Source organism: Hipposideros armiger, unplaced genomic scaffold (genome assembly GCF_001890085.2).
Source record: "Hipposideros armiger isolate ML-2016 unplaced genomic scaffold, ASM189008v1 scaffold_54, whole genome shotgun sequence".
Taxonomy (NCBI): domain Eukaryota; kingdom Metazoa; phylum Chordata; class Mammalia; order Chiroptera; family Hipposideridae; genus Hipposideros; species Hipposideros armiger.
The window spans coordinates 1985987-2003977 of NW_017731404.1; the positions used below are offsets into that span (position 1 = coordinate 1985987).

The 17991-nt window shown below is 43.2% G+C and overlaps 1 protein-coding gene across 1 annotated transcript in view; it reads left to right on the forward strand.

Moving 5' to 3' along the window:
* Positions 1-15059: 15059 nt before the first annotated feature.
* BCAS4 (breast carcinoma amplified sequence 4) overlaps positions 15060-17991 on the forward strand; it is a 59663-nt gene continuing 56731 nt past the window's right edge. The window contains exon 1 of the mRNA XM_019640920.1: positions 15060-15135. Within this exon, the coding sequence (XP_019496465.1) occupies positions 15060-15135 (76 nt within the window). The remainder of the gene's footprint in view (positions 15136-17991) is intronic.

Here is a 17991-nt window from a genome sequence, read left to right on the forward strand (position 1 = left end):
AAAATCAAATTAGCTTTAGTTGTATATTATTTTTTACAAATAAAGATAGACTTCTATAAAGGCTACTTTCTTGTTTGCAAATACGTGAGAAGTCACCCAACAATTATTTACCGTAGCACCTATTGCATAAGTTATAGCAAGGCCCTGGGTTCCTTAGCTTTTAATTTTTGATAAAGACCAAATTGTATGTACATTTACTGCAACTGGGTGTGCACGTGTGGCTGTGGACTGGAAGATGGCATTTAAAATGTAGTTAATTCTGATAGTGTGGGAAACTGCGTGGTACCAGTCAGAGTTATCATTTATGTTGTTTAAGATGATTTGGAACAAGACAAAAGTAGTTGGTATTGTGACAGTTTATCTTCTGCAACTCAAATTCACTTAGTTATGCTTTTCATTGCCACCCATATGGATTGAATTCAGTTTATACTGCAAAATGTGAAAGGCCTGAGAAAAAATAGACCGTCTTCCTGAGCCATTTCTAATCCCAAATTAGTCACCCTGTCACTGGCTTAGTTGATCTCAGCACTAACTCTTCAACCAGTGTGGAGGGTGATCCTGATTTCCTTCCCCCGATTAAAACCAGATTGAAAACCCTCTGAATAAAAACTCAACATCATGTCCATAGAGCTCTAAGCAACGTGGATTGGTCCAGATTGTGTTACATTCAGTACCCGATACTCATCTCAGTTTCAGGGTCCGTGAAACAATGATACGGAACTAAAAAGCCCCTTCACCACAAAATGTGACCCTGCTGCTGCTGTTTGTATCTTATTTATTTTTTTAAAGATTTTTATTGGGGAATTGGGGGATGGGAACAGCGCTGGGGAATTGGGGGAAGGGGAACAGACAAGTTGCTGTCCTTTTTGTTCTTCAGTCTAGTTGTGGAGGACGTTGCTTCATTGGCCCAAGTTGGTATTACCATCGCGCTCTTCCCGGGCGAGGCAGATCAGTTGCTGGCCGGTGACTCACGGCAGCCCAGCTCCAGGTCGAGCTGTTGTTCAGCATCTTAGCTGTGGAGGGCAGTGTCACTGGCCCTCATATGTGGGATCTGAACCGGGGCCCTCTGGCGTCCCAAGCCAGTTCTTAACCATCGTGCCACTCGGCCGGCCCCTGCTGTTTGTATCTTAAATCCTTGCTGCTTCTAAGTTTCCAGTCTGGGTAAGGAGTTAAATTTGATTTTGAGGAAAAATCATGGAAGTCAGAAATTTAAAAGGAAAAGCCAGCTCTGTTCTGGCTCGATGCCTTAAGGTACTCAAATTAATGTTTAGCAACTGATGGTTGCTTTGATTTTCCCATCTTGGGGTTGATGGAAGGTTTAAATGGGGGTGATGAAGCTGTAAGAGGTGATGAAGCGGTGTGTCTGTTGACTTTGGCAGCTGAGCTGTCCTGAACAGGCCTGGGAGTGAGTTCCTGCTTTAAGACATTGAGAACCTTGACTTTCTTATTTGTGAGAGCACATCACTTGGTGATGGTGACTGTGACCTGTACAGTAAAGCACAGACGGGTTGTGGCGCCCAGCTATAGCAAGATCACTGGCAAACTACTGAAAGTGCCGTAATTGGGTGGATGTCTGATTGGTTATTGGAAGGTAAGTAGAAAGGAAGTTAATCTGTTAGAGTTTGTAATTTAAAAATCCTCAGCATGTACCGTATTTCCCCATGTATAAGATGCCCCCAATGTATAAGACGCAGCTTAGTTTTGGGGCCCAAAATTTGAAAAAAAATGTATTATATGAAGTTATTGAACTCAAGTTTTATTTATAATAAAAAAGCAGGAAATGCGAGTAAAAAAATCTACAACCACTGTATAAGACGCACCCAGTTTTTAGACCCCAGATTTTTCACAAAAAGGTGCATCTTACACATGGGGAAATACTATAGTAGTCTACCAAGCTCTTCCCTAAAACATACAAGACTTATTTTAAAAGCTAATATGCTTATCCAGTTACTTTGCAACATTTGATGGGTAGTTTATAAATGAATATTAAAATTCAGTAGAGTTCATATTTTCTTTACAAGCTAATTATTTAGGTGTTTTCTCACTTTAAATAGCTCTCTTTTGAAAAGGGTACTTATTCTAAATCTGGTGTCCTCCATGTCATAGAACACCACTATTTTCTAGTTCATTATAATTATCTAGTTCATTATAATCCCACAGGATGGGTAACATTTAATACAATATTAGTAAGGAAACCTTTAAAAAATTGTTTTCACCATAAAAATGATACGTAAATTCATTCTTTAAAAGAGGCTCAAGTCCTTTTTTGACCACCAAGCATATTTACACATACTATACTTTGTTATAAAAAGGAATTCAAGTGGCTTAAAATACGAGTGACTATAATTTATAACCCAAATCAGAACACTTTTGAGAGGGAATGGGTTTGCTATTATGCCATAATAGGCACAAACAAGCTGTCTCAGGTAAATTGTAACCTGAGTCATCCTACTGAAGATACTGCAGTAAATGGCTTTCAAACATTTTTTTCAAACTGCAACCCACAGTAAAAAATACATTGAACGTTGTGACTTAGTATGTATGTGTATGTATGTGTCTATATACACATATATACAATTGAAAGCTTCACAAAATGAACATTAAATGACAAATGCCCTGGTTTTCTATTCCACTTTTTAAAATTTTTATTGGGACATCCCCAAAACAATTTTAGGATGTACGATTTGAAAAACACTTTTGAAGTACTTTGCTTTCCAATTTGAGAGATTTGCCATGGAAAAATAGTTTTGTTTTTCCCTAAAGGGGGGAGGGAACAGTTATGCTTGCTTTCTTCTTTATTTTGAAATAATTTCAAACCTAGGCAAGAACTGCATGAAAAGGACAGTTTATACCTTTCACGCAGACCATACATTTGCTTTATCTGTATTTTTTTCCTGAAACATTTGAGAATTGGTTGCGAGAGGTCATAGCCCCTTAACCCCCTAAAGCGTGTATTTCCTAAGAACAAGGACAGCCTCTTATATATTCCGCTATACAGTTCCATTATCAAATTCAGAAATTTTAACATTGATGCAACAATATTGTCTAATATACGAGCCATACTAGAATCTCATCATTCGCCTCCATAATGTCCTTTACAGAAAATGTCTCTGCTGATCCAGGATCCAATCCAGGATCACGCATCCCATTTAGGTGTCGCTTCTCTTTGTTCTCCTTTGATTTGAGACAGTCCCTCAGCTTTTCTTTATATTTCAGAATATTGACATTTTTGAAAAGTAAAGACATTGTTTTGTAGACAGCCCCTCAATTTGGGTTTGTTTCCTCATAATTAGACTCATCGAAGGCGTCATGTAAGAATAGTCTTTACATATGTGATGTTATATCCTCATGGTACCTTGTCATTTGTATTGTTGATGTTAAAACTCTCTCTGATGGGGATAAACTCTTGTATTCTTATGTGTTGTCCATTATTCTAACTATTATACTGATAAACACCTATGGGTACTTAGGAAAGACATCTGTTTTCAACATCCCTTTGTTTTACATCTTCAATTGTTTTCTAATTGAAAAAAACGACGGAAAACGGTGAAATGGCATGAGTATTCTTGGGTGTCATTTGCTTAACTGCATTTTGGACCCAGTGATTATTTTTTTCTGACTCTGAAGGAAAAAACCCACATGAAACAGAGTCGAGTGCACGGTCACCTTCTTAGTGTTAATGGGAGGCTGCTGCCTTTGGGTTCTTTGGATTATGAATAAACACAGCTCTAATTGCATAAATAAAACAGAGATGTATTGGCTCATGTAGCTGAAAAGTCAAGGCTAGAACTTCGGTGCAGATGATGGTGGTCCTAACAGTGCTGTCTGGTAGAACTTTCCATGATGATGGGACTGTCCGATATTTGCTCAGTCCAAACAGTAGGTGCTAACCCACCTGAGGCTGCTGCTTATTTGAGATGTGACTAATGCAACGGAGACACTGAATGTTTAATTCCCTGTGATTTAAATGTAAATAGACACATGGGCCTAGTGGCTACTGCATTTTACAGCACAGGCTCTAATCTCTATCTCTTGCCTTGCTTTCTTCTGTTTACTCTTCTCAGGCACATCACCCCCTTGTGGTGGCAAAAATGGCCTCCAGCAACTCCAGGGTACCTCCCGTCATGTTAGCGGCTCACCCAGAAGGGAGCCTGTCTTCCCCACTAATGGCAGCCAAAGCCTCTGAGCTGACTCATTGGCTCTGCCTGGGTCATGGGCCTGAACCTGGACTGACTTGACGAGGGGTGGTTCCTCCAAGAAGAATCAGGGAATCTGGGTGCAGTTAACCCCGTCAAGGAAGGACCCCAGGAAAGTGAACACAGTGGTATTAGCTGTAGCTCAGTTTATGAAGTATTTGGGGTATACATTTTTTATAAAGGAGAGAGTTAAAAGCATAAAGTACTATGAAAAAAAAGGAAGACCAAGCAGTCCTCTATCAAAGGAAAATGGTAAAGGAAGGAATAAAACTTAGGGTCTAGTGGCAGTTTTCTGAGTTTGAAGGAAAGGTTTCAATCTCATAATAATGACTGTGTTGGGACTTGTGTTTTCAGGTAGTATTGTTCGTTTTGATTTTATTTAACAATTAGACCTGATACAAGTCTACTATATAAAGACTAAATCAATCCAATAGAAACGTCAATCTGAAATTGCAGAAAGTTCAGATTGTGTTACTTTTGAAATATAGAAATGAGAGAAAGACAGGCCTTACAGCAATGAGTAAATTCAAATTTCCAAGGAGCCAGAGTGGGCTGGGTGGGTAGGGCTGGTAACCCAGAATCCCCCTTTACACACACACACATACACACACACACACACACACACACACACACACACACACACACGTACACACACGTACACACACACACACACGTAATACACACACACACACATGTGTAGGCCCAGTGTTGTCAGCTCTTTGAACATTTCAGATGTCAGAAATCCAGAATTTCACGAGACATCCTGATTTTTAAAAAATTTTTTAAATTGATTTTCAATTATAGTTGACATATAATATTATATTAGTTTCAGGTGTACAACATTTATATATCTTACAAACTGATCACCATGGTAAGCCTAGTACCCATCTGCCACCATACATAGTTATTAAGATATTATGGACTCTATTCCCTATGCTGTACATTACATCTCCGTGACTTATTTTATAATTGGAAGTTTGTACTTCTTAATTCCCTTCTCCTTTTCCACCCAACCCCCACCCCATCCCCTCTGGCCAGACATGTTCTCTGTATCTGAGTTTGTTTCTGTTTTGTTCTGTTTGCTCATTTGTTTTGTGTTTTAGATTCCACATATAAATGAAATCATGTGGCGTTTGTCTTTCTCTCTCCAACTTACTTCATTTAACATAACACCCTCTAGATCCATCCATGTTGTAAATAGCAAGATGTATTGTTTCTTATTGCTGAGTACGTAGTCCATAGTATATATGTACCATATCTCCTTTATCCATTTGTCTATCAATGGATGTTTAAGTTGTTTCCATAGCTTGGCTACTTAAATAGCGCTGCAATGAACATAGGGATGCATATATCTTTTTTTATTATTGTTTTCAATTTCTTCGGATGAATACTCAGAAGTGGACTTGCTAGATCACATGGTAGTTCTAGTTTTAATTTTTTGAGGAACCCTCCATACTGTTTTCCGTAGTGGCTGCACCAATTTACATTCCCACCAACAGTGCGCGAAGGTTCCCTTTCCTCCACATCCTCGCCAGCACTTGTTATTGATTGACTTTTTGAAAATAGCCATTCTGACAGGTGTGATTGTGGTTTCGATTTGCATTTCCTTGAAAATGAGTGACGTTGAGCATCTTTGCATATGTCTGTTGGCCATCTGTATGTCCTCTTTGGAAAAGTGTCTGTTCAGGACCTCTGCCCATCTTGTGGAAGGTCTGTCTCCTCTGTGCAGAAGCTTTTCAGTTTGATACCCTCCCACTTGTTTGCTTTTGCTTGTGTTGCCTTTGCCCAAAATATTGCTGAGACCAATGTCAGAAACTTACTGCCTATGTTTTCTTTGAGAAGTTTTATGATGTCAGGTCTTACGGTCAAGTCTTTCATTCATTTTGAGTTTATTCTTGTACATGGCGTAAGAAAGTGGCCTCGTTTCATTTTGCTTGTATCTGTCCAGTTTTCCCAACACCATTTGTTGAAGAGACTCTCTTTCTCCACTTACATTCTTAGTCCTTTGTTGTAGATTAACCATATGCGCCTGGGTGAAACATCCTGCTGTTTAAAACAACTCATGAGACAGACCAAACGTACCTGCCAGCCCCAGCTGGCCAGCCCTGGTCCCAGAAGCTCAGGGACCCCAGACAATCAATGGCTCGGACTTCTCTGCTGTGAAACTGTTCCCACAAAGGTACTGTGTACAAAGGGTTTAGGACAGTGCCGGATGCTCAATAAGTAACCAGTGAAGTTGAGCTCTTCTATCCGTTTTTCAGGGAGCTGACTGAGGCCCAAAGGGGCTGCCCCAGGCCATCTCCTAGCTCAGTGTGACTCCACGGTGTGGCCCCCAGACAGCAGCCCCTGGGTGCATGTTAGAAATGCAGATGCTCAGGCCCCACCTTGATTCTACTGCACAGAATCTCTGCTGAAGGCGCCCAGCATTGTGCATTTTACCGAGATTTCCCCAGGTGCTCCCTGTGCCCACAAAAGTTTGGGAGGTTCAGAAAACCAGCTCGCCCGCCTGTGTCTCTCCTTCACCCTTAGCAGAGCTGCCTTAATGAGCGTGGCTTATAATTTCTTCTAAAACTCATAAAGATGTATGGAAGGCCTCCATACACTCATCTCGTGTACATTGTACTGTCAACTCACTTAGCCAAAGTAAGTTTCAGTCTCCAGCCCCCTGAGCAGAGGGTGCCACTTCCTAAATTAGTAGAACCCAACTTACCAGGATTGTACTTTTGATCAAATACTGGGATACCCTGACACAAATCATTAGAGGTGTACAGAAAATAAGCCTCTGAAAACTGCAGGCTGGATTTTTATGCTGGGTTACCTGCCAGTAGAAAGGAGGAGAAAGGCTAGAATTTGACTAACAGTACAACCCACAGATTATATCAGCATTCCTCTTCCATTCCATCTCCTAGCAACGCATAAAATGACAAGGAAATAGCATTCACAGCACTGTTGCTAAGACCTGGAGCAGGTCACACTCAAAGGAAATGGGGCGCGGTGAGTGGATTCTTAGGGTTCTGTTCCCAAGCTCTCTGCCCCGCCTGCGCGTGCTCGCCTTACACCTACGGTCGGTAGTAAGTTGCAGACAAGGTTTTCTCCAATGTTCCCAGAAGCCCTCAGCTGCTGTCTCGGGTATGTACCCCAGGTGACTCAGGCAAAAAACTCTGTACGCCTAGTGACTCAGAAATGAAATCATTAACTTGGTAAATACCTGGCAAGCCTGGGTAAAGGAGGTTTCAAGGAGAGGGCTTTCGAATGTGGGCCTCTAATAATGCGAGTGATGATGACTGCCTAAGAACAGCAGTCCTGAGCAGTGTGGCTTCTCCGTGACTCACCCTAGAATCCCCCAGAATCGGAAAGAATCTCCAATCCTTCTCAGGAGCAACAATCGGCACGGGTCAACTTACAAAGAATGTAGATTTCATTGGTTTGAATCTCTATCTGGTAAAAGCAGAAAAAATGTGGCTTAAAAGCACACGATACACACAACTTCTGATAACTTGATTTTAAAGTGGGTATTTGTATTGCCACCTACACGTGCATACACACGTAAACACACAAATCTGGTCTTCCTGCATGTGAAATGAAACTTCAGGCACACACACACACACACACACACACACATACACACAACACCAGACAATACTTGAAAAATGATTCCAAGCAAATCTCACCCAAAAATGGCCATCATAATCATTTTTCAGGCCCCTGTGGCAGGCAACAGTCAAACCTTTGCGATTCAGTTGCGACACACGAGGGTTTTTCTAGTGAGTGGCCGTTCCTCCTCCCCCAGGGCGCCTTGGCTGGTGTTCTCAGGGCCCATGCCCAGTGGGGTTGGCATGTGCCTCCAACAGCCAAGTAGACAGGGCCAGGGGAGAGGGAGGAAATAAACGGTAGAGGGAAAAGAGCCCGGAGAGGCGGCAGGGTGGCTGGGCAGGTGGCCAAATGGTGAAGGGCTGAATGGGCCCCATCAGCTCCTGACAACTCCTCAAATGTCCTCGCTGTCCTTTCCCACTCGCCGTGTGGATAGCGGGCGAACACAACACCCCTTTGCCGGGACGTCACCAAGAATTCATAAACGTTCGTTTTGAAAGCAGCCTGTGAAGTAGAGTGAAATGCTCATGATTTGGAGGGGTGACAAATTTGATACAGAAGGTGAGGTCTCCCTGACATCCCGTCACCAAGGCGTGAGTTTAAGTTTGGCTTGCCAAGTTGATCCCGTATTTTCTATCTTCTTTCGAAGGGATTTGTGTTTGAATGTTGGTGGCCAGTCTAGGGTGGAGGGAAGGTGACAAGACCGAGAATGCTTATGATGGGGGTATTTTCCCTGTCTTTCCTCTTTTAGTTCTGTGAAGACAAGTAATGGTTAAGGATGGATAAAATATTTAACAGTGGCCATGCATAATTTATTCCTGAGTTGATGCACATTTCCAGCCCAGTGGTTCGCTCTCAATTAGAGCTCCTCAGCCCATCGAACCACAGTGTCTCCTTGGCGAATTGACATTGTGCTTCTTTCTACTCCTGTCTTCCGAAAGCTAATTGTTTTTACATTTTCTGGTTGATGTACTCATTCCTAGATGTTGTTTTGATCAATAGGCAACAAAAGTAAAACTTGTAGGCAGGTTTTTTTATTATTATAATATATTATTATTATTATTATTATTATTATTATTATTAGTTTCTGGGCCTTAGGGTTTACTCTGAGCTTCAGAGACATACCCAGGGAGGAGAAAAATATTTGTACATAGAAATGTTGCCTCTGAAAAGTAGGCAGGTTAAGGAAGCTGCGTGTCCACTGAAGTAATATATGATTTCAGAGGCATTTTAGAAAAAAAAAAAAAAGTAAGTGAAAGAAAAAAGCCACCACCCCTCCAAAATCACTATTCAGAGATAACCACTGTTAAGTTTTTTGGCACATGTACAGATCAATGTATATTACCTAATGTGTATTTTGACCAAAACCGGATTATAGCATACATATAAATTATTCTGTAGCTGGCTTTCTTCAGAGGACAATATCTTGTCAATGTCTTCGCTCTGTCAATATCTGCATCATCTATAATGGCTTCATTGCACTTCAGTGTATAGGTGAGTCATCATTTGGTAACACCCATTCCCTATCATGAGCTGTTTCCATGTTTTCCAGACTATCCATAGTGCTGTGGTGCCCAGCTCTGCAAATACATCCTTATGTTTTTTTGTCCATTTCCTTAGGATAAATTCCTAGAAGAAGAATCATTAGGTCACAGCATATTCACTTTTTGGAAAAGGAAGGGGGTTGACTCATGAATATAACCCCTTTCCTTCGGGAAAGGTTGTTCTAATTTCTATCCTCACGAGGGATACGTGTGAGTAATTTTCTTCCAAGCCACCAGATTTATTGCTTTATACTCTGCCTATTTAGTAAGGGGGGAAAAAGCAAGTTGTTATTTCACTTTGCATATGTTTATTAGTTTGAAAGTGTTTTCTGTTTGTTTGTTGGTTGTATTTCTTCTTTCATTAATTCTCTGTTTGGGTCCTTTGTACAACATTTTTAAAATTGAGGTATTGATCTTTTTTTAATACATAGAAGTGTTTTATGTATTAAAGAAGTCAACCTGTGGCAATCAATCTTTTTCCTAAGTAGTCATTTGCTTCTTACTGTGTTTATCATTGGCTTTTGTATTTATCGTATAGGAATTTCTTATTTTCTATAATAAAATCCTGTATTCTTTTCTCTAATAGTTTCCCTCTCAAAATTATATAAATATTTACCAAGATTTTATCCTAACTACTATACTTTCATGATTTTTTTACATTTAAATATTTAATCCATCTGAAAATTATTCAGCTTCAGGTGAAAGTAAGGGAGGTCTGATATTTTCTTAAATGCTTCGTTAATTATTCTAACAATGTAATGAATAAGATACTACTTTCTCATTGAATTGAGATTTCACCTTTATCATTTACTAATTTCTTACATGGTCTTGGGTTTATTCATTCTGATTTGTTGATCTATTTGTCTATTTTGGAACCATTTCATACTGTTTTGATTATTGAAGCTTTAAAATACATTTTGATATCTATACAGCAAATCGTCTCCTTCCTCCCCAATTGTTCTTTATTTTTTACAAAATAGTTATTCGAATGGTAAATAAATGTATGTGGCTCAAACAGGAAGAAAACATTTTTAAAAAGTGCACCATAAAAACACTTTCTGGGCCGGCCGAGTGACGCGGTGGTTGAGCTGGCTTTGGGACGCCAGAGGGCCCCGGTTCGGATCCCACATGAGGGCCAGTGACACTGCCCTCCACAGCTAAGATGCTGAACAACAGCTCAACCTGGAGCTGGGCTGCCCTGAGTCGCCGGCGACGGCGTGGGCTGCAGCCCCTGTGGCAGTGGGTTGCCATGGGCTACAGTGTGTGGCCAGCAGCCAGCGTGAGCGGCCGTCCAGAAGCCGGCGACTGATCTGCCTCACCCGGGAAGAGCGCAATGATGGTGCCAACTTGGGCCAGTGAAGCAGTGTCCTCCACAACTAGACTGAAGAACAAAACGACAGCAACTTGTCTGTTCCCCTTCCCTGATTCCCCAGCTCTGTTCCCATCCCCCCAATTCCCCAATAAAAATCTTTAAAAAAAAAACAACAAAAAAAAAAACAAACAAAAAAAACCCACTTTCTCCTTTTTTTGTCCCCAATTCACCTGTCATTCTGTAGTGGGTAATAATTATGATTAGTTTCTTACTTATCTCTCCATAGATTTTTTTTTAAATGTAAAGAGGGTAGGATGAAAATATATTATTTTCCCCCTTCTTATTATATAAAAATAGCAGCACTGTTCTACCGTTTGCTTTTCTAATTTCATATATCTTGGTACTCTTTCCATATCACTAGATAAAATTCTTCCTCATTAATTTTTTTTCTCATTCCTTTTTTTTTTATAAACTTTTAATTTTGGATATTAGTTTAGATTTACAGGAAAGTTGTACAGATAGTGAGATGCCACCCAGCTTCCTCTGATGGTAACATCGCTTACATAATCATGGTACATTTGTCAAAACTGAGAAATTAGCATTGGTACGCGTATTAATTAGACTGCTGGGGCTGCCATACAAAGTACCACAGGCTGAGTGGCTTAAACAACAGGAATTTATTTTCTCGTGGTTCAGAAGGCTGGAAGTCCAAGGTCACGGTGCTGACATGTTGGTTTCTGGTGAGATCTCTCTTACAGCCTATAGATGGCTGGCTTCTTGCTGTACCCTCACATGTGCTCTGTGTGTGTGTGTGTAGGGGGGGGCTCTGACATCTTTTCATATAAGGATACTAAAGACACTAATCTTATAGGATCAGGGCCCCACCCTTAAGACCTCATTTGACCTTAATCCCTCCCTTAGAGACCCCATGTTGAAATACACACTAGGAGTTAGGGCTTCAACATACGAATTTGGGGGGCAGGGGACACAAACATTTAGTCCATAAAAGTACATGACTATTGACTAAACTTGAGACTTTATTTGGATTTCACCAGTTTTCCACTAATGTCCTTTTTCTGTTCCAGGACCTAACCCAGAAGGTCACATTGCATTGAATCCCCATCCACTCTTACAGCTCCATAATAGGTAACCAACGTAACACATTAAGCAGTCCACTATGATGGGCCTTGAGTTTGTATCAATTCTTTTGCCATTATAGCTATGTGGCAATCAATAATTGTATTCATAAGTCATTTTGCATATGTGGAAACATATTTTTGAGGCAAACGCCTAGAAAAGGAATTGCTGAAGCAAAAAACATATGCATTTGTAATTTTGATAGATACTGCTGCTTTATCATCCTTGGGGGTTTGTCAGTTTATATTCTGGACAACAAAGGGTGGGAGTCCCTATTTCCCCACAGCCTTGTCAATCCCGTGAATTTTCACCAATCTGGTGGTTAAAGAATGTATCTTCTTGGACCGGCCGATTGGCATGATGGTTAAGAGCTGGCTTGGGACGCGAGAGGGACCCGGTTTGGATCCCACATATGAGGGCCAGTGACATTGCCCTCCACAGCTAAGATGCTGAACAACAGCTCAACCTGGAGCTGGGCTGCCCTGAGTCGCCAGCTACAGTGCAGGCTGCAGCCCCTGCTGCAGTAGGTTGCCATGGGCTACCGTGTGTGGCCAGCCGCCGCCGTTAGCGGCTGTCCAGATGCCGGTGACTGATCTGTCTCGCCCGGGAAGAGCACAATGATGGTGCCAACTTGGGCCAGTGAAGCAACGTCCTCCACAACTAGACTGGAGAACAAAACGACAGCAACTTGTCTGTTCCCCTTCCCCCAACTCCCCAGCACTGTTCCCATCCCCCCAATTCCCCAATAAAAAATCTTAAAAAAATAATAATAATAAAAAAATTATGAGGTACTTTTCTTCCAATTATCTTTTCACATAGTTTTCTCATATGACATTTTTCTTATCAATTTCCAGAAACCCTTTCTATATGGAGGAGATTACCTTTTGACTATGATGTGTGTTGGCAAATATTTTTTTTCTCAGCTTGTCCTATTGCTTTTTCCAACAATCAACTTTATTGAGGTATAATTTATTTCAAGAAAATGTACTTTAGATGTACAGCTCAATGAATTTTGACAAATATAACACATCCATGTAACTGAATCTAAATAAAAATTTTTTCTATGGCCCTAGTTATTTTAGACTATGCTTGTAGTAATTTTTGCTATAGCAGAAATTTTAGTTTTTCTGTAGTTAAATTTTTCTTTTATGACTTCTGAATTTCGTATCATAGTAAGAGGTGTTTTCACACTCTGAGGTTATAAAATAATAATTCATTCATTACTTCAGGCACAGAGAAGTTAAGTAGCTGCTGAGCTCACACAGCTTTTGGGTGGGAAGTCAGAATTCGAACCCAGACAGTTTGACTCTAGAGCCTGTGCAGTTAGCCACTATGCATGGCTCCCTGCCAAAGCTACCTTCCGTACCCAGCAGGGGCCGTCAGGACCAGAGGACATTTCACTTTTACCTCTTTGTACTGAATTCTGTATTTTTTAGTCAAAGCATCCTCATTCTCATTTGCTTTTTAGCAGGTGTGTCATTTTATTGCCTTAAGATCGACTCAAAGTCAATTTTAAAATTCTCTGTTTGTCTTTGAACTGCTGGAGACAAGGTTTCCCACATCCTCATTAAGGTAAATGCTGTTTTTTTCTTTTACTAAATTTCATTGTGCTTGCTTTTTGCCATCATTAAAACTAGAGGGCTCCCCCGCCCCCCTCAGCTTTTTGCTTGCTGCTGCTATGACTGCAGGTTTCACATAAAGCAGAAGATTCTTTATGGAATACCCCTGTGTACACATAGAGCCCTATGTCCTTCAGGAAGCACCTACTGCATACGTACAGAGCGGAATCTCCTTTAGGGAGCACCTACTGTATACACAATGCCATACCATGTACTCCAGGGACAGGAAAGGGCCTTCAAATCCCAATGAACAGAGAAACAGTTTCCTGAAGCAAGAAAACAGATATATTCAAGTGTCCCAAATTGTCTGAAGGATAACATTTCACTAGGGCACTTAACTACTTTCTGACACCCTCTGGCATCTTCTCATCCATCTCAATGTGATATAATAGGTTCGAAGCTCAACTCCACTTAGCAATTATACATGTGGGCCTGGGCCTCAGTTTCCCCAACTGTGAAATAGGAAAACAAGTCTATACTTGCTGTTTTCATAATTTTGAAATCCAGAAAGCTATAAACTATTAGCTTTTTCACCCCCTATCAGTCCAACAGAAATTCATCAGCCAGCAACCCCTGAGCTGAACTGACATGAGGTTGATTTAAGGCCTTTCTTCAGCTCCTGTAAGGTGGATATTCACACGTTTTGCTGAGTAACACGAAGTCTGATAACAGGATGCTCCCCCAGTCCCCCCTGGAGGTGTTAGCATTCTCAAGCCCAGAGTCCTCATTCTGAAACTCATCTGTCCCCAACGGTTTTGCATGAGGGGTGGTAGGTGGGTGTGCCTGGAGTGCTCAGGGGGGCTGTGAGCGCTGATGAGAAAGTTCTAAGTTAAGTCCTGTCTCTCCAGACCTCCTTGCGTTGGGCAATATGTTCCATCCAGCGTCTGTTTAGGCGGAAGCAGAGAAAACACCGTGGGACCCACATTTCAGTAGTTGGAAGGGGTAAAAACTCCTCTTTCCTCTAAAACCATGATTCTCCTCTCACTTCCCAAGACCAAAGCTAAACACTGCCATGTGCGGAGCAGCCTGAACCCTGACCCCTTGGCCTCCTGCCGCCAACGCTACAAGGCCCTTTCTGTCGCTCTGTTGTGGAAAGGAAAGTAGAGAAAAACTGGTCAGATGACCATACGGAGAGTTCCAAGCTTTCCTTTTCAGGGAGAGAATGGCCAGAAGTCCTGTTGCTGTTTCCTGTACTACAGAGCGATCATCTCAAAACTGTGATAGAAAAATGCTTTTAAAACCTGGTTGTTCACTATGCTTCTAGGGAGATGGGTTGTGTTCTAAATTGTTTCGCTAGTGGGGAAACGGAGACTCTAAGCAGGAGAGTGACTTCAAATTTTACAGAGAGGTGTTGACTGAGGACTTACAATGTGCAAAGGCAGACTGCTGGAATGACAGCAATCCCCTCAACATGCACAAGACATATTCTTTGTCCCCCAGGAATGTCCTGTCTGGCAGTTAACTTACAACTAAGCAGAAGGTGGAAGGCCTCGGAAGGCAAGCTTAACGGGCATATCTGTTTGGGGGTCAGAAAAGGGCTGTTGAAGAGAGACCTTGAAGGCTGGGTGGAGGGCGGGGAGGGCCGTCAGCTCAGGGGCGGCTGGGGCATCCCAGACCAGAAACGCCGGACGTGGTTGTGGAGCCCGGCAGACCTAGGAACATGTTCGGGGACCACAGGGTCCGAAACCGGGCACGTTCAGGGACCAACAGGGCGCAGGTGGGGAAGACGGGGTCAGGTGAGCAGCTCCTTCACTGGCCAAGTGCTGCCAGGGCACAGGGCAATCCCGTGATGCCCTGATCGCCCCCTTTCTTTTTGAGAGAAGCCACCAGTTTGAATGTCCATGTGAACCATAAAAGGCCACCACATTGAATGATATATACATATTTAACCACGATGCTGTCCAAACCAGACATGTCTGCAGGCATCTTAGTCCATTCAGGCTGCTGTAGCAGAAATGCCCAAGGCCGCATGGCTTATAAACAGACATTTATTTTTGACCGTTCTGGAGGCTGGGAAGTCCAAGACCATGATACTGGCAGATTCAGTATCTGGTGAGAACTCACAGGTTGCAGACAGCCGACTTCTCCCTGTGTCCTGGCATGGAGAAGGGGGGAGGGGCTCTCCTGGGGCCTCTTTGATAAGAGCACTAATCCCATTCATGAGGGCTCCACCCGATGACCTCATCTCCTCCCAGAGCCCTCGCCTCCTAATACCATCACCTTGGGGGTTTGGTCCAACAATGAATTTGGGGGGATGTAAACATTCAGTCTATAGCAGCAGGCCACGTGGCAGGACCAGGACTCGGGAGAGGCAAGTGGGAAGCCCAGGCACGTAATACAAGGAGACCCTCAGTCCTGGGTGCCGACCCTGAGCACGAGGCCCCTTCCAGTTTGTATTCGAAGTGCCTCTCTTGCCCTGCCTGAGTCCTGGCCCTGCTCCTTGGGCCCCCATTTGCAACTTAGGGTTCAAGAAAAAAAAAAAGCTGCGAAAGACAAGATTGGCAAGCTAGGGCCAGGTCTTTGAACTCACTTGGTGGGCACTAGGGAGCCACTGAAATATTATGAGCAAGAAGGGAGATGACTAGAATATGCTTTGGGAGGGCCGTGAAAAGGGTGGTCTGGGATGGGGGTGGGGCTTTCCTAACAGGTCAGGCTGGACTGGGGAGGGGCCACAGAGACCAGAAAGGGGCTGGCTATCTTGCCAGAGGCAGCTTGGTGTGATTAGCAGGTAAGGACTTGGGTTCTAGAATCATATTATCTGAGTTCCACATTTACTAGTTATAATCCTGGGAGAGCAATTTAACTTCTCCTTGTCTCAGTTTCTTCATCTGTAAAATGGGCATCATAGCAGGGCCTGCCTCCCTCACAGGGTGACATTCAATGAGGCCATCTATATGAGGATCTGAGAACAGTGTCTGGCATATAGTAAGTGCTCAGGACTCCTTAGCAATGGGGACTGTTGTAGAGACCAAGGGACCACAGGATGAGTTAAGCAAGCACAGGAACAATGCAGGTTAGAATCACCTGTAAAATCTTTTAAACCTCACCAATCCGAACCCATATCTCAGACCAATTCAATCAGCCTCTGGGGTGGGATCTGGGCATCAGTATTTTCTGGAAGTTCCCCAGGAGTCTGCAGCCAAGCTTGGGCTCCATTGTGAACCTAGAGCCTAATGTGCCTGAACTGAGCTGGAAGAACTGACCTTGAAAAGACACAGACAAGCAACCATTTTGCAGCAGGAGGAGAAACCAAATGGAGTGGGTGGTGGAAGGGTTTGTGACCTCAAGGCCCAGCTGGAGGCTACTAGGGCCCCTGGAGTCCTTAAGGGCCTGGCGGCCACTGGCACCCCCACCCCAAGCTGGGATGAAGCCTGCTGCCTGCACCCGAGGAGGACTCCGGAGCAGGAGGCTGGAGCAGCAGCTCTGAGCAGGGCTTGGACGGCAGAGGGAGCTCGTGGGGACACGCCACGGCTCCATCCCCGCAGCTGGTTTAAACTGGTTTGGGCAGGGTGCGGCCCTGGCCGGCTGCATTCCAGGTCTCAGGCTTGCCGCCTGCCCAAGGTCTCCCCATCAGCTGGGGACCCGGGGCAGGGCTCTGGGGCTTGAGCCCAGCACACTGAGAGGCCGCGAGATTTTTAAAAATCAGTCCTTTGTTTAAAATCATTGATTTGGCCTTCTACAGGGGTCCCTGGCTAACGTCAGCAGCATGAGGGAGCTCCCAAAATAGGGGTTACTCTCAGACTTGGGTGTGCATGGGACTCAGCTGCAAAGCTTTTAAAATCCAGGCGCCCAGCTCCCCAAAGATGCTGGTGCAGAAACTTGGGGCAGGGCTCCCGGCATCTGTATTCTTTGCAAAGTGTTTCTAAGGCATAATCGCAGGTTTAGAAGGGAAAAAAAAGAGAGAGGGAGAGGCTAGAAACAAGACGACTGCTGGCTAGTCGACTTGGCCCAGGGTATGAATCGCTGAGATGCTTGTGAAGAGCCCAGGCCACTTCCCCAGACACCCCATCTCCAGGGACAGGGGGCTTTTAGCTAATATCCCAGGCTTTTTGTTTTGTTTTTAATGAGTCACTTTGGGCATTCAAAAAGTTGAAATACTGTAACAGCAGAAGAAATAAAATGTTACAAATATGATTGAACCCCCCCATAACCTTCCTTAATTTCCTCTCCCCCACCCCAAGGTACCCACTTTCCTGACTGCCTGCCTCTTTCCTACGCCACAGCTTTATATTTTCACTCCATATGTCCGTATCCATAAACAATATATAGTGTGCTTTCGCATGTTTTAAAAACGTTATGCTAATGGCAGAGTGCCCTATAGAGCCTTCTGCAACTTGTCTTTTTTTATTTTTTTCTTAACATTATGTTTTTGAGATTTGGGAAGTTTGCTGTGCTCAGGCCTCTTTGGCTACTCTGAGGCCACTTCTGGGCTTTTCCTGGGAAAGGGCCAGCCAGCCTGCAGGGGTGAGGGGCTGAGCTCTGTTCCTGGGTGTGCGTGTGTGTGTGTGTGTGTGTGTGTGTGTGTGTGTGTGTGTGTGTGTGTGATGCGGGGAAGGGCTCTGAGGTTCAGGAAGATCTGACACTAATGAATG